General features: G+C 49.2%; 1 protein-coding gene across 1 annotated transcript in view; it reads left to right on the forward strand.

Moving 5' to 3' along the window:
* The window catches only part of Pdss2 (decaprenyl diphosphate synthase subunit 2), a 223,290-nt gene extending 208,796 nt beyond the window's left edge, over window positions 1–14,494 (forward strand). The window contains exon 8 of the mRNA XM_032888504.1: window positions 13,686–14,494. Within this exon, the coding sequence (XP_032744395.1) occupies window positions 13,686–13,844 (159 nt within the window). The 3' untranslated portion in view covers window positions 13,845–14,494. The remainder of the gene's footprint in view (window positions 1–13,685) is intronic.
* The last annotated feature ends 9,115 nt before the right edge of the window (window positions 14,495–23,609 follow it).

The raw sequence follows: 23,609 nt of genomic DNA on the forward strand, positions 1-23,609 counted from the left end.
AAGGAGCCTCAAGAGGCTGCTGGAACACCACCAGAAGGCTTTTGGTGCTTTTCTCTCTGAAGTCCTGACAAACAGTAGCCAATAAAGAGTGGCAAGGCGCACCAGCACCATTCCATATCGTCCTCCGGGCTCTCTTTATATCTGTTTTAAACATGGCTTCTCTCAAGTGTCTGCTCTAGCAAAACATATGTCCCTTTTCTAGGCTGCCTCCAGAAAAACGCCATTTGTCTGTTCTTAGCAAAACCTCCTCTCATGTGTCTGCTTCAGCAAAACCTCCTCTCATGTGTCTGCTTCAGCAAAACCTCCTCTCATGTGTCTGCTTCAGCAAAACCTCCTCTCTTGTGTCTGCTTCAGCAAAACCTCCTCTCATGTGTCTGCTTCAGCAAAACCTCCTCTCATGTGTCTGCTTCAGCAAAACCTCCTCTCTTGTGTCTGCTTCAGCAAAACCTCCTCTCATGTGTCTGCTTCAGCAAAACCTCCTCTCTTGTGTCTGCTTCAGCAAAACCTCCTCTCTTGTGTCTGCTTCAGCAAAACCTCCTCTCTTGTGTCTGCTTCAGCAAAACCTCCTCTCTTGTGTCTGCTTCAGCAAAACCTCCTCTCATGTGTCTGCTTCAGCAAAACCTCCTCTCTTGTGTCTGCTTCAGCAAAACCTCCTCTCTTGTGTCTGCTTCAGCAAAACCTCCTCTCTTGTGTCTGCTTCAGCAAAACCTCCTCTCATGTGTCTGCTTCAGCAAAACCTCCTCTCTTGTGTCTGCTTCAGCAAAACCTCCTCTCATGTGTCTGCTTCAGCAAAAGCATTTTCTCATGAGAGTTTCCAGAAAATCATCAGATGCCATAATTGAGTCTCTAAAGAAACCAGAAATTTCCACTTGAAGCCCCTTCTCCTGAACGTTGTTGTGTCAGTAAAGTTACTACATACCTAGACCATATGTACATGTCTGTGCGTGTGTATGAGTGTGTGTATATATGAGTTTCAGTCTGTTTATGTAGTTGGCGGGTGTATCTCTTCGGGAATGATATTTGTGTCGTATGAATTGTTGGGCGCCATTGCTTTCTCTGTGGATGACACAGCAGTGTATGAACTCACCAGTGTACCAGGGAGCCATAGCAGTTTTGAAATACACTCTGGAATGTCACTCCAGTGAGGCTCCACACCATCCATCCTGAGCCTACTAAACGTGTTGGAAGGGAGGGCAAGAGCGTCGTCCTGATGTCATCCGTAGTCCCTTCCTACGTGTGGAGGCGTGGTCTCACAGGGTGTTTCCACACGCTCTCTGCTCAGCCTCCCAAGGGCTGGAATTATAGGCTGTATTTTTTTTTTTTATCTAAAATATTTTCCATTATGTGTGCGAGTGTTTGTTTACATGTGTGTGTGGACCACGTGCATGCCTGCTACCTGCAGAATGAGAAGACATCAGATCCCCCGGAACTGGAGTTACGCACGGTCGTGAGCTACTGCACGGTGGCGGGAAAGTGAACCTAGGTGAGCGACACGTGCTGGGGCCTCACTGGCTCCTTTGTTGCTTTTTGTCTTTTTTTTTGTTTTTTGTTTTTTTTTTTTTTGTTTTGTTTGGTGTTTTAGTTTTTCAAGACAGCTCTGTAAAACAAGCCTGGCCAACCTCAAACTCACAGTGATCTGTCCCTCTCTGCCTCAGGGGCATCTGCTGACCTGACACTAAAGACATGTACCACCACGTCCAGTATTCTTGGTTTCTTTTCCAGAGAACGGCCTAAATGTAAAATGGCCACAGACTGGGCACGTGCCTAGCATGCACAGGCTAGCTTCGATCTCCATCACGCATACATGTAAAATAAAATATTTTAGAAGACCCAAAAACACCAGTCTATAATTCCAGCTCTTGGGAGGCTGAGGCAGAAAGATTATGAATTCAAGAAAGACTGAGACCAGCCTGAGCAACATAGTTAAGTTCCAGGCTATCCTGGGCTACAGAGTGAAACTCTGATAATAAAGCCAGAATAAGTGAAACTGTGAACATGATTTGTGAATTCACTTTCAAATATAAGCACATTTCCGATTTATTAGCACTCAGAGACCTGGACTATTCCAAATTCCTTCATGAGCCTGGAGAACTTATCTGTGGGTGTCTGTCCTTAAAGCAGGGTGCATCGTGACCACGTCACGTGGGGGTTCACAGGGAACCCGGGCTCTTCCTCTCTAAACTTTGCCCATTTACATTCTCTTAGGTGTTCTTCTCAGTAACTCTGTGTGCCAGTCCAGAGCGGCTGGCTCCTGGGGCTGTTAGAGGTCCAGTGTGGCCCCCCATCCTGTGCTTCTGCCCCTGTTGTTTTCCGTGTCTCTGTGAATATGGAGAGTGCTTGCCGCTTCGTGCATGTAGTGCTCAGAGGACAACCTCAGGTGCTCACCATCAACCTCATGTAAAGCAGTCTCGGTAGTGGTTTGGAGTTTTGGTTCTTGGTGGTTTGGAGTTTTGGTTCTTGGTTTTGTTTTGGCTATGTACAGCCGACTAGTTGGGCCAGCAGTCATCTTCTGTTTCTGCCTCCCTCCCGCCTCCCCTCCGCACTAGCGTTACAGGAACTCGCACTGCACATGGGTACTTGTACATGGGTCCTGGAGATTAGAACTTACAGCAAGTGCTTTAACCCAGTGAACGATCTCCCCAGTCCCGTTGTCTGTTACCATGAGAAATGAATTGATCCTGTAGCTGTTGAATTAGTTGAGCTTGAAGTGTTACCTGTGAGACTTCACAAAGATTCTCATGTGGCTTCACTTGCGTGTAAAATGCCACCATCTCTAGAAACAGTGGCATTTTGTCCCAGAGCCCATGTCTCCCTTAACTCCCATCTCAGTTGGCTTTGGATGTCAGAACTCTAAGGAAATGGACTCCGTGTATCCAATATCATGTGTTCCCATGTATACACAAAGGATGTTTTCGTTCCCAAAAGCATATATGGGCATGTTAAAGTCTATGTTACATATTACTCCATATTTTTCATGTTAGAAGAGTTTAACAGGCTTTAAAAATTTATTTATTTGTTTGTTTGTTTATTTATTTGTTTGTTTATTTGTTTATTTATTTATTTATTTATTTAACTTCACCGTGTTTTATACGGGGTCTCACCACGTCCTCCAGACTTCTGCGCATTTGCTGGGGCAGGGTGTGCTGTCCACAACTTGCGGGTTTGGCGGTCTCTTTATCCTGTGGGTCTCGTTCCGCCCTGTGGGTCCAGCTAACAAACTCAGGCTGTCAGGCAAGGGCTGCCTTTAGGTGCTGATACATCTGCCTCCACTCAGTCTGTAGAGCGCGTGGCCGTGGATTTACAGCCCTCCGCTTCTCCAGAAGCTAGTGTTAGGACCTCCCCTTAGACCGAGGGTTGTTTAGTTGTTGTTGTCGTTGTTGTTGTTGTTGTCTGTTGTGTCGTTGTTGTTGTTGTTGTTGCTGTTTCGGGAAGGGAACGCCAGTGTGAATGAGAACGTGCCTTTTAGACTGGGTGGGTATTTGAACACGTGGTCCCCAGCTGGGGATGCTGTTTGGAGAGGTGGTGCAGCCTTATAGGAGGAAGTAACCAGGCCTCCAGAGCCCGTAACCTGCCCTGATTCCAGTTCGCCCTCTTGACTTCCTGCCATATTTGGAGATGTAATCTTGCTTCTCGCCCTTCCTCGCTAGCCATTATGGACTCCTCATCTAGACCTGTAAGGAATATTAAGCCTGTCCCTCGGCAGTCCCCCAGCCGTGGCACTCTGTCCCAGCAGCATGGGAAGGTAACTGACTGGCCTCAGCCTCCCCGGTGCTGAGATAAGGCACGTGCTGCCATAGCTAGCTTAAACGTAGTTTTTAAACTTAACTTCCCAAGTCAGCAGTGAGACCGGCCACCTCTGTATTTTGGACATGGCCATCTGGTAGTGGCTGCAATGTGGTCTTGGCTTACGTGAGGAATATAGTTTTCAGATATCCTGAAACTTTCTGTGAATCACTGCCACATCAAAGCTTTTCCTTTCACAATTATGTCAACCCAGATGCCCAGCTGTGCCTTTAGCCACCTCGTGGGCTAGCACCGGTTCATGGCCCACATGTCAGAGCCACTCCAGTCTTGATGTTGCCCATTTGTAAACTATCTGTCTGGCAGTGTGACATCTGAAAACTGAATTTCAACATGCATCCCTTCCTCACCTTCATTTAAGTAGCTCAGAGAAATGTGGTAACAGAAAGGAAGCCCACACGGAGTCCAGCAGCATGGCCCTAGAGACCATTTTCACCTTCCAGATAAACACACTGTAAACACTTTCTAGTAAGCCCTGCCTACGTGGGCAAATCCATGTTACCATATTCTTTGTCTGTTTGTTTGTTTGGCGCTGAGGACCGAACCCAGAACCTTGAGCTTGCTAGACAAGCTCTCTACCCCTAAGCTAAATCCCCCACCCCCATGTTCTTTACCAAACCTTGCCCACAAAGGGTTAAGCTTCAAAAATCTCAACTTCATAAAATCTCTGCCATTTCTGAGGCTGAGAGTCAAGTGGGGCTCTTCTTCCTCTAAGGGGGTGCTCAGCGGTTAGAGCGGCCTGCTGCGGGTCAGGTGGTTATAGTGCACACCTCTAATCCCAGCACTTTGTAGGTAGAGGCAGGCGGATCCCTGTGAGTTCCAGGCCAGCCTGATCTACAAAGTGAGTGCAGAGAAACCCTGTTTCAAAAACAAAGATGCTTGCTGTGCAGAGCTGACAACCAGTTTAATCCCCATCCACATAAAGGTGGATGAGCAGAACCAACCCAAAGAGTTGTCTCCTGTCCCCGTGTGGGTACCATGGCACATCAGCATACACGGAGGCAATAATGATCATTGTAAAATAAAAGAGAGACTGTGGACTGAGGATAGATCTTAACTGGGAGAGTACTTGCCTGACATTCATGAAGCCCCTCATCCAACATTAAGACCACGGGCCGGGGACTAGAGAGATGGTTCAGTGGTTAAGAGCACCGGCTGCTCCTCTAAAGGACCTAGGTTCAACTCCCAGCACCCACTCGGTGGGTCAGAGCCATCTGAGACACCAGCCACATGAGATCAGACACACACACCCCTTTCTGGCCTCAGAGGGCACCATGCATGCCCGTGACACAGGCATACGTGCAGTCCAAACACCCATATACAGAAAAGTAAAATCTAAAACTAAAGGGTGGGGTGGTGCACGCCTCTAGTCTCAGCAGGAGATGGATGTGGGGAGCAAGGAGCTGAAGGTGAGCCTCGGCTGCTTAGAGAACCCAGTGCCTGCCTCAAAAATAACAGTTTCAGCAGAAGGACTTCCGCTCCAGCAGAAAACAGCCGTGGCACTGGGGCGTGGCCTGAAAAGAGCGGCCCGTGTGATAGGAGAAGGGTTCCTGGGTGCAAGCCTCAATCTGCTTCCCTAGTTTCAATGGCTTATTGATTGGCTGGCCCTCTTGCCGTCGCCCGCCACCACCCCTCCACCCCCCACCCTTGCACCACCACAGGGTCACTGCCCACCACTGTGAAGTGTGTCGTTCAGAGTCTCTCAGTAAATAGGCCGTCTCACTCCCAGGCCTAGGGACAGTGCAGGTAGCAGTGTGGCTCGGTGTCAGTGCGTGCGCCTGGTATTTGTGAGGGCTTAGGTCCTGCAGAAGATGAACCTCTGCTGGGACAGCCACCCTTAGTCACCTGTCTTCCCAGCATTCAGGAACCATCTGTTAATGCTCTCTCTGAAACCCTGCCATGAGTCCAGCGATCCATTCCACCGTGCACCTTCTCATGAGTCAGTCGGTCACCTCGGGAGACCCTTCAGAGGCCTTCGGTAGGCGGAAGGCCTTCCTGTGCGTTCCTGCTCCTGGCCGTACGCCACACTTCACTGGGTTTATCTCCACGCTGCATTTCCTCCCCTGTTGCCTCGGTGTCGGAAACCATAATAATGTGTTGTCTTTTGCTTTGGGTTGGGTTGGGTCTCCCTGGAGCCCAGCCTGACCTGAGGGTCACTAGGAGACTCAGTACTGAGATTACAGACACATGCCACCATGCCTGGCTTATCTCACGGACTCCGTCAGGAGGACATGCTGTTAACAGGGAGCTTAACTATAATTCTCAAAGTAAGACAGGAAACTGGCGAATTCCAGACTCCGCATCTCCATGGCTGATGTCAAAGCGGTCTGCAGATCTCCAACTCCCTTTTCATCTTTGTTGACTGCAACAAACTTCTTTCTCCTGAGCTGGTTCCACTCCCTGTTAGCAGCTTTCCTCAGCAGATAGCCCACGACTCTGGTATCTCAAACATCTTGGGTTCTCCAAGGCAACTTCTGTGTTACAGCTTCTCGTTTCAATATCTGGGATCCACACATGATTTTCTGGGCTCCTCCAAAGGGCTGGTGTCACTTCTCCAGCTCTGCCCTCTGTAGCACTCACTCTAAACTCAGGTTGATCCACTCCACTGTTCCTGCTGTTCTTGGTGATCATCCCAACTGGCATCTCCAATACATTGGGTCGACCACTGCAACTAGGCTTCACCAATAGCCTCTCATACCCTCTCTTCCTGGTGCCAAGCCTCAACTCCTTTGCATGACCCCTTCAGTCCTAGGCCATCAACTGCAACTGAGGCTGCACCTTCACCATTGACCTTCCACGGCCTCTCACAGTGCCCAGCCTCAGCTGCTCTTCATGACCCCTTCGTGCCTTCAAAACCAGTATCACCTGGGTGACTCTCACACATCACCAAGTCTGCAGCATTGGATACAACCTTGGCTATCTCTGGAACACAGCTTCTTTGTGCTCTCAGGAATCACTTACCGGAAGATTTCACCTCAGTGATGCTGGTCTCTTCTTAATCACCACTAATTTCTTAGCTCCAGCTGACCAGCATCAACGGTCCCAGTAGTCCCTTCTGTCCTGGACTCTGAAGCCAGAGCCATGTGGCCAAAGCTGCTGAGTTCTGCTGCTTGCTGGGGCTGGAACATGGCGTTCTTTATTCTATTACATTATCTCTTTCTGTTTTCCAACTCCTTCACTGCCCAAGCTCGGCTGGCCTGGAACTTGCTCTGTAGACTGACTTTGAACTCAGAGATCTTCATGTCTATTTCCTAAACACTAGGACTAAAGGTGTGGTCCACCAAGCCTGGATTTAAGTTTTTCTTTACCTAGAATTTGCCCTGTTCTAGGCTGGCCTTGAACTCGGAGATCTGCTTGTCTTTGCCTCCTGGAATCAAAGGCTTGTACTACCATGCCTGGACCTACATTATCTGTGTGGGATCTTGTCCCAAGGTCATTACTTCCTTAATTCAATTTAATCTAGAACACAGGATTCAGCTCCGTTTCACCTCCTGGTGCCCCTTTAATACTCAAACCACATATTTTACATTTTTCCTTCCTCAGCTTGCTGTGCTTGTTCAAAGTGTTCTTCATGAGACTTAACCAGAGATCAAATTCTGTGGTGGGCGTTTCTGGGACCTCCTTTGTCGGTGCAATTAACCTGAGTCTCTTCATCTTACCTCAGGCAGATTCTTCAGACAAGGGCAAAAAGTAGCCACATTCCTTACCAAAATACCACAAAAATAGTCTCTAGGCCACATATTGAAATCCTCTCCACTAAAACCTCTGGGGCCAGGTCTGTACAATTAAAAGCACTCTCAGTAACAAAGTCTTCCATATTACTAGTAGGATAGCCCATTAAATCCCATCTAAAGCATTCCACCACTTTCCAAATCTAAACTCCCCAAATCCACATTCTTCCAAACAAAAGCATGGTCCGGCCTATCACAGTGATACCCAAGTCCCTGGTACCAACATCTGACTTAGTGAATGTTTTACTGCTGTGAGCAGACACCATGACCAAGGCAACTCATATAAGGACATTTAATTGGGGTTGGCTTACAGAAAGGTTCAGTCCATTATCATCAAGGTGGGAGCATGGCAGCATCCAGGCAGGCCTGGTGCAGGAGGAGCTGAGAGTTCTACATCTTCATCTGAAGGCTGCTAGTGGAAGACTGGTTTCCAGGTCTTAAGCCCACACCCACTCCAACAGGGCCTCAGCCCCTATCGTGCCACTCCTTGGACCAAGCATACACAAACCACCACAAGCACAGTGTAACCCACCTATATCTGGTATCCAGAAGACAGAGGCAAGAGTCCTGGGACAAGTTCAAAGCCAGCTTTGGCTACGTAGCACGTTCCAAGACAGCCTGGCTGTCTTAGGGTTTCTGTTGCTGTAATGACCAAAAACACCAAAATTGTAAGAAAAAAGGAATTCTTACAATTCTCAGGTCACACTCTATCCATCACGGAGGGAAATCAGGGCAGGAACCGAAGCAGGAGCCATGAAAGTGTGTCGTTTACTGTCTCGCCTATGTACAGCCTGCTTCTTACACAACTCAAACCACCGCTGCTGAGCTCTGCACCAGAGAGCCCACCCACAACAATCGTTAATCAATTAATCAATGTTCAGAGAATTGCTTATAGGCTTCTGGACAGGGGCGCTGAGGGTCCTGTTCCCACACAATGTGTCAGGTTGACGGAAAAACGAACCAGCACAGAAGGATGCATGACAAGACTCTGTCTCCAAAGGAGAAAAGGAAAACAGACAAGGACCAGAAAATAAAGATGTTACAATGTCATTTCAAAATTGAGCATGCCTGTAGTTCCAGTAATGGGAGGCAAAGACAGGAGGATCTTTGCAAGTTCAAAGCTAGCCAGAGGCTTTAAGATTCAAGCAAACAAACAAAAAAAGTCATTGCAAACAAGTGTAATGTGAGAACTTTGATCATAGTTTGAGAAAAAAAGCTGAAAACTGTTGAGCGGAGCTGGAGAGATGGATCAACACCGGCTGTGACAGGCATGCGGGCGCAGGCCTCTAATCCCAGCACTCGGGAGGCAGAGGCAAGAGCATCTGTGTGAGGTCAAGGCCAGCCTGGTCTATAAAGGTAGTCCAGGATAGCCAGAGCTAAACAGAGAAACAATGTCTTGAGAGAGAAAAAAACAAAACAGAACAAGATACCATCTGCTCTTCCAGAGGACCTGAGTTCAATTCCCAGCTCCCTCAGTTGCCTGACTCTAATCCTAGGGGATTCAGTGCCCCCTTCTGGCCTCCTCAGGCACTGCACAAGCATGCTTCACTGTCATGCATGCAGACCCACACACATCTTTTTAATTAAAATAATTAAAAGTATTGGGCTGAAGTAAGACAAGGACCAAAGAGAAGATGGTAAGGAATTGTCTAACTTTTCTAGTTAACTTTCAGGACTGGCAGAGTGGCTCAGCGGGTAAAAGCACTTGCTGGGAGGCCTGACACGAGTTTAATTTCCAGAGCCCATGATGTGAGAACCAGGTTCTGACAGTGTCTGTGTACTGTGTACTGTGGCCTGCGTGCCTGTGTGGCCTTCGTGCCCACAGTCCCTCTCACAGACACTCAGTAATAATGATTAGTAAAATGGTTTTTAAAAGATGTATCTAGTTAACTCTCCTGGTGTAATCTCACTGTTGTGATTATGCAAAAGGATGTTCTCCAGACATACAAGTCAAAACTAGGGCGCAGCAGCCTGCGGCCAGCGATGTGCCTGAGCCAACTCCTGATGGTGACTGTTAAGTCTTTAAGAATTGTGTGATCCTGGGGTTGGGGATTTGGCTCAGTGGTAGAGCGCTTGCCTAGCAAGGGCAAGGCCCTGGGTTCGGTCCCCAGCTCCTAAAAAAAGAATAGAAAAAAAAAAAAAAAAGAATCGTGTGATCCCATAGCCCACGGCAGCTTGGAATCAGCCGTGATAGGCATATTACATCACAGGAATCTTCAAATGCTACGTGGAGAGCTCACTTACACACTTACTCCTGCTACCGCCCCCCTCTCCCCACTCATCTCACCTAGTCCAGGTGGCCTTGAGTTCCTGGTCCTCCTGTTTCTGCCTCCTGAGTGCTGGGATTGCAGGCGTGGACCCACACTCAGCATTGGGGTTTTCAATTACTTTAATATTACGTTTTGTTTGCTTTGGGGTTCATTTTGCTTTCTTTTTTTTAGTTTGGTTTTTGGTTTTGGGGGATTATTTTTGGTTTTTCGGTTTGGTTTTGTTGTTGTTGTCGTCGTTGTTGTTGTTGCCGTTATTGTTGTCATCGTCGTCGTCGTCGTCGTCGTCGTCGTCGTCGTCGTTGTTTTTCAAGACAGGGTTTCTCTCTGTTGCCCTGGCTGTCCTGGAACTTCCTCTGTAAACCAGGATGACCTCAAACTCAGAGTTCTGCCTGCCTCTGCCTCCCAAAAGCTGGGATGAAAGGTGTGCGCCGCCATCACCACTGGCTTATAATTAAATTTTGAAGAAAAAAATAGAAAACGTTTTAGCCTGGAGCTCAGAGCTGCCCTGGCCCCATGCCTGTCTCTGCCGGCTGTGCTGCTCTCAGCTGTGCTCCTCCTGCACACTCTGCCTGCTGCTCTCCGGTGCCTTCCTCCAAAGTGCACTGTCAAGGCGTTCTGCTCTCTCTCCTGGTCGACGCTGTCTGCCCTGCCCTGCACCTGCGGTACCGCGTCCCTGCCTCGGTATTGCTGCATTCCAGTTGTCTTTAGTTAGCTCCTGGTCCTTGAGCACAGAGGACATGACTCTTCTATGTAGTAGGTGCCCCGAGAGTTCTTAGAAACTCGGCATTGGGGGGCTGGAGAGGTGACTCAGTGGTTAGGAGCACTGACTGCTCTTCCAGAGGTCCTGAGTTCAAATCCAAGCAACCACATGGTGGCTCACAACCATCTGTAATGAGTTCTGGTGCCCTCTTCTGGTGTGTCTGACAGCTACAGTGTAGTCATGCATAAAATAAATACATTAAAATTTAAAAAGAAAAAAGAAACTCGGCATTTGACTCCTCTCATAGGCATCCAGATGCCTGCTGTTGCCGGCCCAGAAGTCTAACACACTGATTTGTCAGTCCAGGTCCAGGAACACTGCAGCAATGAAAACAGGGCCAACATTCTACCTACTAGGTGTCTTCAGGATCCCAGTCCAGCCGCCTTTGAGGACTGTAGGTCAAACCAAAATTGATTTGACCTGATTCGGTAGAATGCCATAGCCAGCAACAGCTAAGGCCTTGGAGAGAGAGCCTAGCAGGCTGAGCTGTAGCCGTGAGCGTAACCATGGACTTCACTACCCAGCGGTCTGTGCTCTCATGCAGCCCCCAGCCGTCACCGTGGAACTGATGTGGTCCTCATTTAGAGCGAAGAAAGTTGAGTGGCTTCCCTCAAATGGTGGAGCTACAGTAGAAACGTGAATCGGGCTGTGCGCTCAGTAATTGTCAAGAGACGAGGGACGCCACGGCTGGATCTGCCTCGATGTGGGTGCTCGGAATCTAAAGTTTAGTAGAAAGCGGCTCTACCCGAGAAGGTAGCAGAAGAACATGGCCTCTGAGGCGGATGGCAGTGCACGCTGGTAACCCCATCTCGTGGGGGAGGCTGCGACAGAAGAACTGCTGTGAGCGAGCGTAAGGCAGGCAGAAACTGTATAGTGAGTGGGCCAGGCAGAGTGGGGTGCTGTCGGCCCTGCTCCCCAGAAAGAGAGATGGCTTAGCAGGTAAAGACACTGCACAAGCTTGATATAAGCTTGATCCCCAGAACCCACATAAGAGTGGAAGGAGAGAACCTGACCTCATCACTCACAATTTGGTGGGTATGTGCATGCATGTGCACTTGCACACACGCACACACACACACACACACACACACACACACACACACACACACAGTATAAGAAAAGCTGGAAATAAGAAATGTGGCCTCTTCTGTCTATTATCCTGAGTTACTGAGCCTCCCTGGACCTCTAACCCCTTGATTCTATAATTAGAGTAATGTACCGGCATATATTTTATTTCCTGTTTTATGCATTATACAATGTGTAGCGTAAAGTCTTACGCGGAAGTTAGTAAGTGAATAGAACATTAAAGTACAACCCTGCGGTTCTGCCAGACGCACACAGGATGCCCCAGACGTAGAGGAGCAGCCCCCGGTGCCATCATCGTAGGTGGCTGGGTGCCTTCCACCCAGGTAAAATCTGGGGAGCCTACTAGGAGTGGGAAGACAACCCCAAGGGAGCCTATGTCAGCTCTGAGAACCGCAGGTAGTTCCCCTTAATCCGTGAGCAAAAGACAGAAGGGAGAAAAATGAAGCTGGGTGAGGCTGGAGAAAGGACTCTCGTTCTTCCTGGGGGACCCTGTACTTCGAAGGCTGCTGGAAGGCAGTGGCGGGTTAGACAAGACTGTATTTGCATTTATAAACCTTTTTGGCAGTGTGGCATGGTGGGTGGAGTTCGGAAGGCTCTTTAGGGCTCTTTAGGCCTAGCTGAGGGAAGATGCGAACCCCAGTGTAGCCCAGTAAAAAAAAAAAGGAAAATCCAAGCACTCAAAGGAACTGCAGAGATGAGGACTCGCTGACTCTGAAAATGTCCACAGCCGATCCCGGCAGGCGGTGGCAGTGCAGGCCTTTACCCCAGCGCTCAGGAGGTAGACAGTCAGCTCTCTGAGTTCCAGGACCGCAGCGCTACCCTAGCAGGATATCCAGGACAGAGAAGCCCTCTCAGAAGAAGAAAGAAGAAGAAAAGAGGAAGGCAGAGAGGCCCTCCCTGCTGTGACTCAGGTGTCCTGGCTGAAGGGTGTCTCTGCTGTGTGGCTGTCCCCAGTGCCAGAGGGAAAGCCCAGGGGGATTCGCAGGGACCGTTCCCTGCTGCGGCCCTTCCGTAGCACAGACACACATCTTCCATGACTCATAGACTGGGTCTTGCGACTGGGCCCCACCCAGTCTCTAAGGATCAGCGGAGCCTTCACCGAGTAGACTGTTGAACAGAGCAGGTAACTTAAGTTCAGAAGATGAAGCCTTTCCCAGCTCTAAGCCACAGTGATTTGGCTTGATGGTTTACGATGTTACTGTTTGTCACTTGTGTGGCCTTGAGTGTGGACGCAGCCTGGGAAAGCCACAGAGCCTGTCGTTACAGACTTTGGGGAGCCACCAGGGACTGAGGAGAGTACCAGCCCAGGCAAATCGCCAGCCCCCTCTGTGTTTTTCTGTTTGATGGTTTTTGGTTAGAGTCTGATCGTGTAGTCCTGGCTGGCCTCTAACTCACAGAAATCCACCTGCCTCTGCCTTCCAAATGTTGGAATTGGAGGTAAGCATTGCGGGTCCTGCCCCTTTGGTCCTGTCCCAGTCACAGAGAGAGATTGGAAGCCCGTTTGCGGGCTACTGGAAACCACTACATTTGCCAAACTGCTTTGCTCCCTTTGTCCCAAGTAAAGTATTTGGGTTTAAGTAAGTTGTATTCAGATTTAATAACATGTCTTTCTTGGATTTTCATGTTGGTTATTGTGCCAGCATAAAGTGTTTTAATCTCCTTTTAAGTTTGAATGATGATGTTAGTGAAGGTTCCCCTCCCCCACCCCACCCTGCATAAACCATCAGGCTGCTGAATTCCAAATGCGGGAGATGTCACTGCTTGTCCTTCATTACTGCCTTCCCAGCATGGGACTTTGTGCAGATCTAGGGGCGGGCGAGAGAGGTAAGTAATTGGGCTGATTGGAGCCCATTGTGCTGCTGCTGTGGCCTTGGAGAGGTGACGCAGCCTGGAGCTAGGTCACCTGGAAACGCATCCCCTTCCTCCAGACAAAGGAGCAGAAACACTGGATTTACGTGTGTGCCCCCCACCCCCAGTTGAGCTGTGGTCCTCGCTGTACAACCAGAAACTGACTTACTGTGCATTTATTTCTTACAGTTGTGGGAAACAATCAAAGCTGGCAAAGGTGTGACTTCAGCTATTGACCTGTGTCGTTACCATGGAAACAAGGCACTGGAGGCCCTGGAGAGCTTCCCTCCCTCAGAGGCCAGATCGGCTTTAGAAAACATTGTGTTTGCCGTGACCAGATTTTCATGACACCAAATTAAAAAGACTCTGTCGTTCCTAAGCTGAAAAACCCAGAGAATGAGGTGGACAGGAGAGTTTTTTGTGACAAAACAAGTAATGTGTTTAATGACTTTAAAAATAGATGTATTTTCTCCCTGTCCTGCATCTCACGGCCTAATGAATCTCTCCTCTGGAACCACTACAAACAGAACGAGAAGGATAAAGGTCACACGGCTTTCGCTTGTCACGCCAGAGCACACTTGAGGCTGCAGCAAAAGAAATAATTAATGAGACTCGCTCCCGTGACCTCAGCAAATGGACAGGAAATAAGTCCTTATTGATTGGACCAAGCCCGGGATGGCGCCAGGGCGGTGGCTGTGGTTTTCCTTGTAAAGAGGACGGAGCGAGCTGGAAGCTGCAGGTGTCAGGAGAAGCACCGGGTACGAGCAGGGGGGACACATGGAGACGGCCGGTCTGTCGGTCTGCCGGAGTGGAGAGTGGCTCCGTACTGGAAGCCAAGGTCTGTTGCCTGCCGTCCTGCAGTCACGTGTCTCTCTACAGGGGAGAGGCTCATGCAGCGTGGGTGTCTTGTCAGATTTGGGGGAGGTGAAGGAAATGTTAGTGCCAAGAACTTGGAATTGGCTATTAAAGTGTTACCAAGTGTTGATCCAGTTGTAAAAGAAACTGTTCACCTTTCTTTCTTAAAGATCACATTTAGGACACATTTCAAGCTAGGCATGGTGGTCAAACCTTTAACCCCAGCACTCGGGAGGCAGAGGCAGGCGGATCTCTTGAGTTCGAGTCCAGCCTGGTCTACAGAGTGAGTTCTAGGTCAACCAGTGCTACACAGAGAAACCCTGTCTGGAAAACAAACAAAAAAAGACAGCATCCAAAGGCCAATTTTTATTTCAAAAGCAGTGTATCCATTTACGATACTTTGTGGGCCTACTTCTGGCTTCCACAGCTTTCGGAGATGTAACTGTAGTCCCAGGACTTCACTGGTGAGAGTTTTGTTTTAACCTCAGAGTGCCAGCTCTTGACCCTGAGCCACAGACACTGAGTTACAGAGAGACAGCACTCACATAGGCCTGCAATCGGACTCTGTCTCCGTGTGGTTCACAGACGATTTCCGTGGTTTGCACAAATGCAGTCTGAGAATCCCATAGACAAGGAAGCCGAGTTTACATAAATGATCTCAGCTGAAACTCAGCTGCATTTCTTCCTCGTGCGTGTGTGTGCGTGCGTTGTGCGTGTGTGTGTGCGTGTGTGTGCGTGCGTGTGTGTGTGTGTGCGTGTGTGTGTGCATGCGTGTGTGTGTGCGTGCGTGCGTGTGCGTGCGTGCGTGCATGTGTGTGTGCGTGTGTGTGTGCGTGTGTGTGTGCGTGCGTGCATTTATGTGTGTGTGCGTGTGTGTGTGTGATTACAGCCTCATCTGGAGACAGAAAACACAGTAAGCAGACTGTATTACCTGCTGCACACTAGGGGAAGTCATCTTAGTTGAATTCCTCCTCCCAAAGTCTCAATCAGGCCGGTGTGCGGCCCACAGAGGAGAGAGTGTAAGCCCACAGAGGTTAACTGTTATGAGTGGGCTCCGAGATGAGTGAACACGTCACACGGCACAATGTGTAGACTACCCGTAAAACATTGCCCTCGTCTGTTTGAAGCGTGTCTTCCCAGCGAACATGGCTTAATTAGTAACTATGGGGACAATGCTATAGCTCCGGCCAGGTCCTAATCATTAACTCCCGAGAGGGAGCCCGGATGTGCAGCTGAGTGGCTATGCAAGTCGGGGACCTGGCCCACACCTCAGATCTGCTCATTGTGTGGCCGTTCAAAAGTCACTCCGCTCTCACCTCCGTTTCCTCTCCTGTTTGTGAGTGAGTCACCCCAGAGTGGCCACACCTGCAATCTTAGCACTTTGGGAGGCCGAGGCAGCCTGGCTAAGCTGTGTAGTGAGTTCAGAGGCCAGCCTGTCTGAAAGCACACAAAGTTTACCATTTCTAACTGACGGCCTGGTGAAGGCTGCCTAAGATCCAGGGAGGAGGGAGGGCAGGCCCCTAAATGCTGAGCTTCTGGCCCCATTTCCACACACGACCTAAACCTGCCTCACGTGACATAGTCCTGGATTCCTGTGTCTCAACACCCACATTTGCTTCTTTTGGTCCTTTCCACCTCTCTTTTGTCCTCCAGCAGCTTCTGTGACCTCTATTCTGTCCCCTCCTAAAAAAAAAAAAAAAAAAAAAAATTAGAGTCTCAAGTATCACAGACTGGCCTTGAACCCCCTAGCTAGCAGAAGATGGCCTTGAACTGGTACTCCTGGCTCCTTCTCTGAGCCAGGAGTGCTCTGAGATGCGCCTGTCTCCATCCCACATCGCTGGAGTTAGGGGCACATGCATGATCATAGACAGCCATTGACAGGCATACAGAAATATGAATTCAGGTTCTCATGCCTGCAACACCAGATGCCTTTACCCACTGAGCCATCCCGCCAGCTCCACACACACCCTGTTCTTAAATCTTCCCTTTCTTCTTCGTCCCTGGCCATGCATGGTTGCTTCTCCTAAAGTCCTTCTCTTCACCCCGTTTGTCTCCTCCATCTTCTCTCTCCCAGCTTTAGGACAAAGGATCTTACAGGGCGTGGTGGTGCCCGCCTCTAAATCTCAGTACTCCAGAAGCAGAGGCAGGCAGAACTCTGTAACTTAAAGGGCAGCCTGGTCTGCAGAGTGAGTTCCAGACCAGTCAGTATCACAGTCAGACTATCTCCAAAAATAAAATGAAACCCCAAAAAAACAAACCTTACAGTGTACTGTTAACTCTCACAGCCCGTTGTTTGAGTGGGCCCAGCCCTTTGGTAAGCTTTATGATTCAAGCTTATTAGGTCCGCCTCTGTACCACCCTCTGGTAATGGCTTCAGGATCACAGGCAGATCCCTAACGTCCACCCACGCAGCCCCTGAGCCCTCGTGATCAACCCCTAACTCTTCACTGTTCCTCCTCCTTACTCCACCCCAAGGCACATTTCAGTCGTGTTCCTCCAGAAACTACAAAACAGTCCCCTGCCTTGCTAAATCTCAGTCGTTCTTTGTGGTGCTGGAGTCTAATACAGTGCAAGGCCTGGCTCATGGTAAGGAGCGTTCTGCTGGTGAATTACATCAACCCTGGCCCCCAGATCTCATTTATGTTGTTTGAATTTGCTTTCCTGTCTTGAGACAGGGTTTCAATGTAGCCCAGGCTAGCTCCAAAATTGCTGTGCAGACAAGGACGATCTTGAGCTTCTGATTCTCCTGCCTCCACCTCCTGGGTGCTGGGATTGCAGACGTGTGTCCCCACGTATGGTTATGCAGTGCTGGGAATGAAACCCAGGATTTCGTGCACACTAGAAGAGTTCTGGGCCAGCCGAATACATCCCTAGCCCTAACATTCCTCACCCTAAATCTTCCTTTAAACTCTTCGATGGAGAGATGGCTGGCACGGGGGCAGGGGGAGCATCTGCTGGGCTTGATACCTAGCACCCACATGGCGATTCATGGTGATGGATCTGTAACTCCAGCCCCAGGGGAACCAGTGCCCTTTGTAGTCTCCATGGGCATCAAACAGGCCAAATACTCACAAAGGTAAAGCAAGATAAAATATCCTTCGACTTAAAAATATCAGTTTCAGGGCCAGTGATAGAGCTCTGCAGGCAAAGTCACGTGCTGCGAAAGGCGCAAGGTAACCTAAATTCACCCCCTAGAACTGTATGAAGATGAAAGGAAAAAACAAGCAATGGGGAGGCTGAGAAGGTAGAGTTGAGGAGAGTCTGGCCCACAGAGTGAGTTCTAAGACAGCCAGGATGTCAAAAAGACAAAAACAAACAAACAAAAACAAAACAAAAAACAAACAAAAAGAACAAACTCTATCTAGTTGTCTTCTGACACAAATAACAAAAGTTTAACAAAGAAAATGCTTGTTTCCAGGCTGGAGGTGTGGTTAAGTGGTAAATTGCTTACCTAGCATGTGTGGCAAGGCTGGGTTCAGTGCCCTTAAGAACAATAAAATGATTTGAATGAGAACGGCTCCCACTGGCTCATAACCACGTGGAGGGAGAGGTGCGTCACTTGGGGGCAAGCTTTGCGGTTTCAAAAGCCTCAGCCATTCCATCCCCAGTGTGCTCTTTCTCTGCCTTCGACTTGTGGATCGAGGTGTGAGCTCTCGTGTTCCTGCCACCGTGCCTTTGCTCCACCTCCATGGACTCAGGCCCTCTGAAACCATAACCTCTAGATCAACACCGCTTTTGTTCGTTGCTCTGATGTCTTAGTTTGCATTTATTGCTGTGAAGAGACACCACGACCAAGGCAATTTGTGCTGGCTTACAGTTTCGGAGGTGTAGGCCCTCTTTGCCATGGCAGGGAGCACGGCATCATCCAGGCAGACGTAGTGCTGAAGGAGAATCACGTTGGTCTACATCTTGACTGTCAGGCAGCAAAGACAGTCCCACGGGGCGTGATGTGAGCATAGAGACCTCAAAGCCCACCCCGAAAGTGACACACTTTCTCCTACAAGGCCACACCTCCTAGTAGTCACACACACACACACACACACACACACACACGAGTCTATGGGGGCCATTCCTGTTCAAACCACCACACTGGGTCATGGTGGTTTATCACAACAACAGAAAAGTAAACTAAAACTATCCAATACATATTAACGGGATGATAACGATATTTCATTCTTGGTGTAGCTCAACTGGTAAAGTATGTGCCTAGCATGCACAGAGCCCTAGGTTTACTTCCTAGCACCTCAGAACACTGGATGAGGTAATGCACACCTGTAATCATGGTACACGGGAGATAGAGGCCCAACACAAGTTCAAGGCCAGCCTGCCCTACATGAAACCCTATCTCAGAACTCTAAAACACACCAGAGAGAAGCTAGACTAAAGTGTTCCCTGGGGACTTGTCTTAACCAACATTTCATTAAAGGACATTTGTTTGTTTGTTTACCAAGGGACAGAGTCTCATATAGGTCAGGCTGTCTTCTCACCCTGGCTGTCCTAAACTCACTCCCTATGTGTAGACCAGGCTGGCCTCCACCTCACAGAGATCTGCCTGTCTCTGCCTCCTTTGTTAGTTCTTTAACAAATCTAAGCGAGTAAGAAATGTAAAGACATTTTGAGCAGTGGAGAGGGTGTCCTTCACTGCCAGGGATGTGCATTAGCGGCAGAGTGACAACTATCGTTCTCACACCTCTGAGATTCAATACCCAACGCTAAAAGGAAAGGGGGTGGGGCCGAGAGGTGGCCCAGAGGTTAAGAGCACTGGCTAACTGCTAATTCCAAGGACCTAGGTTCAGTTCCCAGCACCCATGTGGTAGCCCACAACTGTCTGTAACTCCAGTTCCTGGAAATCTGACCCCTTCTCTGGCCTCCATGGGCTCAAGACATGTATGTGCATAGCACACTTACACGCAAACACTCTTACACGTGAAATAAAAATAAATAACTCTTTTTTTTTTTTGTTGTTGTTCTTTTTTTTTTTTTTTTTTTTTTTTTTTTTTTTTTTTTTTTTTTTTTTTTTTTGTTTTTTTTCCAAAAATTTTGTTTTTTTTTTTCTTTTTTTGGGTTTTTTTTTTTTTTTTTTTTTTTGGTTTTTTTTTTTTTGGTTTTTTTTCTTCGGAGCTGGGGATCGAACTCAGGGCCTTGCGCTTCCTAGGCAAGCACTCTACCACTGAGCTAAATCCCCAACCCATAACTCTTTTTTTTAATGGGGATATGTCTCAGTTAGTAGATGTTTGCACAAAGCTCTGGTTTAATTCCCAATATCTAATGAAACCAGGTCTAAGAGCAAACCCCTGTGACTCTTAATATTCTAGAGGTAGAAACGGGAGGATCAGAAGTTCAGTGCACAGCTACACGGTGAGTTTAAAGACAGCCTGGACTGTTTGTGAACCCATCTCAAAAGCAAACGGAGGGGGGAAAGGGAGGAATGGAGACAGAGGGAGAGAGGGAGAGAGGGAGAGGGAGAGAGGCAGAGAGGGAGAGAGGGAGAGGGAGAGAGGCAGAGAGAGAGAGAGAGAGAGAGAGAGAGAGAGAGAGAACAAAAGAATTATTACAGTTTTTCTTCACTTTCTTTGGCTTCTAGGAGGTTGTTTTCCAAGCTGGCCTCAAACTCATGGTGATCAATGTCATTCTACCAAGCCCCAGGGTTACAGTCTACACTATCGTGTCTGGCTTCTTCCGGCTTGCTTGTCATGAATGTGTTTCTTTGCATGGTCATGATTGTAGTATGGAGTCACCCTGGGTCCTCCTGTCTCTATACACTTTTCCACCGCATGCGGGCGTCATGGCTGTTACTAACAAGTGTTTAATGCTAAGCAAGGCTTCTTTGTCTCCATTCCTACGAGGTTTCTCTGGAGTAGATACGTGTATTAAAATGGGTTGACTTCCTTACACATCCTCTACTTGGAAAAACAGTGTCCCTGCAAGTTTTCCACCAAAGCAGACTAAGACTAGAAGGGCCAGGCACTGTGAAACGCCTGTAACCCTGGCACCCGGTAGGCTTGACTGGGGATCCTGAGTTCAAGGCCAGCCTGGACTACAGAGTGAGCTCAGGCTTTCCCGAAGTACAGGGCAAGATTTTCTTTCATCATAAACAGGAGGGGCTGGAGAGATGGCACAGTGGCCAAGAGCACTTTCTGGTCTTGCAGAGGACCCACTGGGCAGCTCATGCCCACTTGGGGGCCCACAGCCATCCATAGCTCCCATTCCAGAGTCTCTGACACCTCCTCACCTCTGGGGTCACCAAGCACGCATGTGCACATGCATGCAGGCAAAACATTCAAACACACAAGGTAATAAAATGTAGAAACAAAGTTGCCAAAAGACATGGGTTGGGGGAGATGGCTCAGTCATTAAAGCGCTTGCGGACCTGAGTGTGGGTCCCCAGCACCCAATGAAAGCGCTTGTAATCAGAGCCCTAGGGAACTGGAGATGGGAGGGTGCCCTGGTCAGCTAGTCTGAGGAGTTGGTGAATCCCAGGTTCACGGCAAGTCTGTATCAAAAGATAAGGTGGTAGCAATTGAGAAAGACACCCAAAGTCAACCTCCGGCCTCCACACACACAGCACAGCAACACACACATATAACACGCACTACAGAAAGCCGAGTATGGTGACTTTCACTTGTTATTGCTGTACTCCACAAGACAGAAAGGTCACGGTAGCTCAAGGCCAGCCTGGCCTACAGAATAAGGCCCTGTCTCTAAGCAAAACAAAAAACTGTAGGATAAATTGTCCTAAAATTCTTTAACATGGAATCTGGGAGTGGTGGTGCACACCTAAGGTCTCAGCACTGGGGAGGGAGCTCCAGGAGTTAAAGGCTAGCCTCTGCTACAGGGCGAGCTCTAAAGGCTAGCCTCTGCTACAGGGCGAGCTCTAAAGGCTAGCCTCTGCTACAGGGTGAGCTCTAAAGGCTAGCCTCTGCTACAGGGCGAGCCATGATTGATACTGCCTTAGTGGCACTGGCGGTATGCCGACACCACTGGTCTGCATCTGTCAGTTCCCTGCCACGAGACATCTTCCCTCTCAGAATCCAGTGTCTTCAGACCCAAAGAGGCTTTCTGCCGACTGGCCGTAGCTTCCTGTGGCCAGCACCATGGAGAAATCATTTTGTAGGATGAAAAGCCAACTTCGCTTCTTCAAAGACTTAGAACGACACTCTTAGGGTTTGTTCAGAGGGACACCAATGAAATGGTCTTTGACGTAAAATTGTCCATGCTGCAACTATGTGAGCCTCTTCAGTTATTGTCATTTTTGCCCATTCTCTCCTGCTGCCCCTGCTGCTCCTGCTGCCGCTGCTCCTGCTGCTGCTCCTGCTGCTCCTGCTGCTCCTGCTCCTGCTGCTCCTGCTGCTCCTGCTGCTCCTGCTCCTGCTGCTGCTGCTGCTCCTGCTCCTGCTCCTGCTCCTGCTCCTGCTCCCCTGCTCCCCCTGCTCCTGCTTCTCCTCCTCCGCCTGCTGCTGTTCCTGCTGCTGCTGCTGCTCCTGCTCCTGCTGCTCCTGCTGCTGCTCCTGCTGCTCCTGCTGCTCCTGCTGCTGCTGCTGCTCCTGCTCCTGCTGCTGCTCCTGCTCCTGCTGCTGCTGCTCCTGCTGCTGCTGCTGCTGCTCCTGCTCCTGCTCCTGCTGCTGCTGCTGCTGCTGCTGCTGCTGCTGCTGCTCCTGCTGCTGCTCCTGCTGCTCCTGCTGCTCCTGCTGCTCTGCTGCTGCTGCTGCTGCTGGTTTTGAAAAACAAAGTTTCGCTAGTGACCTGGGCAGCTTCCGACTCATGGCTGTTGCCCTGGATACCCAGGCATGAGCCATCATACTCAGCTGTGTCCATTGTCCCGTTTGGGTCTTTGTGTATGTGTTTATTAGCATGTGTTAATTATACATAGTAATGGCTTTCATTACACACTTTCATATATGCATATAATGTACAGCGCACACATCCACCCCGCGGTGCCCTCTCTGTCCCCCTCGCACTCTGCTAATTTGTCTCCGCTCCCCAACTGGTCGACCCGGTGAGTTTCCTTACGGTTGTTTACGGGAGCACGGGTGAAGGGTGACTTGCGGGACATGGGTATCTTAACAGTGGCTACATCACTGTAAAGGGCATTTCTCCCTCCCACAGCGGCCCGCTAACTGCTTAGCAATCCCCAGGCAGGGACGTGAGCTCGTAAGCACCTTCCTGCTCCATGGCAGGGGACTGATGGGTCCCATATCCGGGCAGGGTTTGTGCCGCAGGTGATCTTGGCTGCTGTGACTTCGGGAGTAACACAGCCTTGTGGAGGGCAGCATCCCACAGTGCTCTGCTCTTCCTAAGGTCCTTAGATTCTCTCCACCCTACCCTCAAAGTTCCCTGTTGTTTGTTTAGATTTAAAAAGGTCTTCAGGGGCTGGAGAGACTGCTCTTCCAGAGGTCCTGAGTTCAAACCCCAGCAACCACACGGTGGCTCACAACCATCTGTATGAAATCTGGTGCCCTCTTCTGGCCTGCAGGCATACATGCGGGCAGACTGCTGTATACATAATAAATCAATAAATCTTTTTTTAAAAAATAAAAAAAAAAATATCTTCAGTTACTTAACATGCATGAAGCCCCGGGTTCAGATTCAATCCTCAGTTCTACATAAACCCAGTATTAGAGTCATGGGGGTAGAGGCAGGAGGATCAGAAGTTCAAGGTCATCTTCAGGTACCTTGGATTCTCCCCTTCAGGGAGTCCCAAACCAGCTTTGGGTACTATAGACCCTGTCTCTCAGAACAAAAAACAATAAATAAACCTTTTTGTGTTGCCATAGCAAAATGCCTGGTATTGGGTTCTTTATTGGCTAAGGATTCTGGTAGCGGGCAGCACTGACATCTGGGCCCCTAACTTCATGTAGCATTGTGTGTAGAAGAACTCACCCAGGAGTCTGACCTCTTCAGTGACCTCACCCTAATGTCTTCCGACCGCCGGCAGGGCCCCATGACCTGCTCACCTCCCACTTTTAGAGACAACACCCACCACTCATCACCACACCAGAGACCCAGTTTCTACCGAGTGGACTTCTGGGGGGTAAACTTCCATCCAAACTACAGCAAACGTCGGGCTCTCGGCACTTCCTGCCGGGCTTGATGACCACCTTGCGGTTCACACCCCTGCTCCCTTTCCAGGCATCTGCCCCTTGCTCACACTGCCCTGCTACACAGCGACTTAGGCTGTGTATGTGGAACACGGCTGCTTGCTTGTGAGTTTCCGTTGCCGCTTGTTTCTGCCTCCCTTTCTCCCTGCCCCCCAATTAG

Source organism: Rattus rattus, chromosome 18 (assembly GCF_011064425.1).
Source record: "Rattus rattus isolate New Zealand chromosome 18, Rrattus_CSIRO_v1, whole genome shotgun sequence".
Lineage (NCBI taxonomy): Eukaryota > Metazoa > Chordata > Mammalia > Rodentia > Muridae > Rattus > Rattus rattus.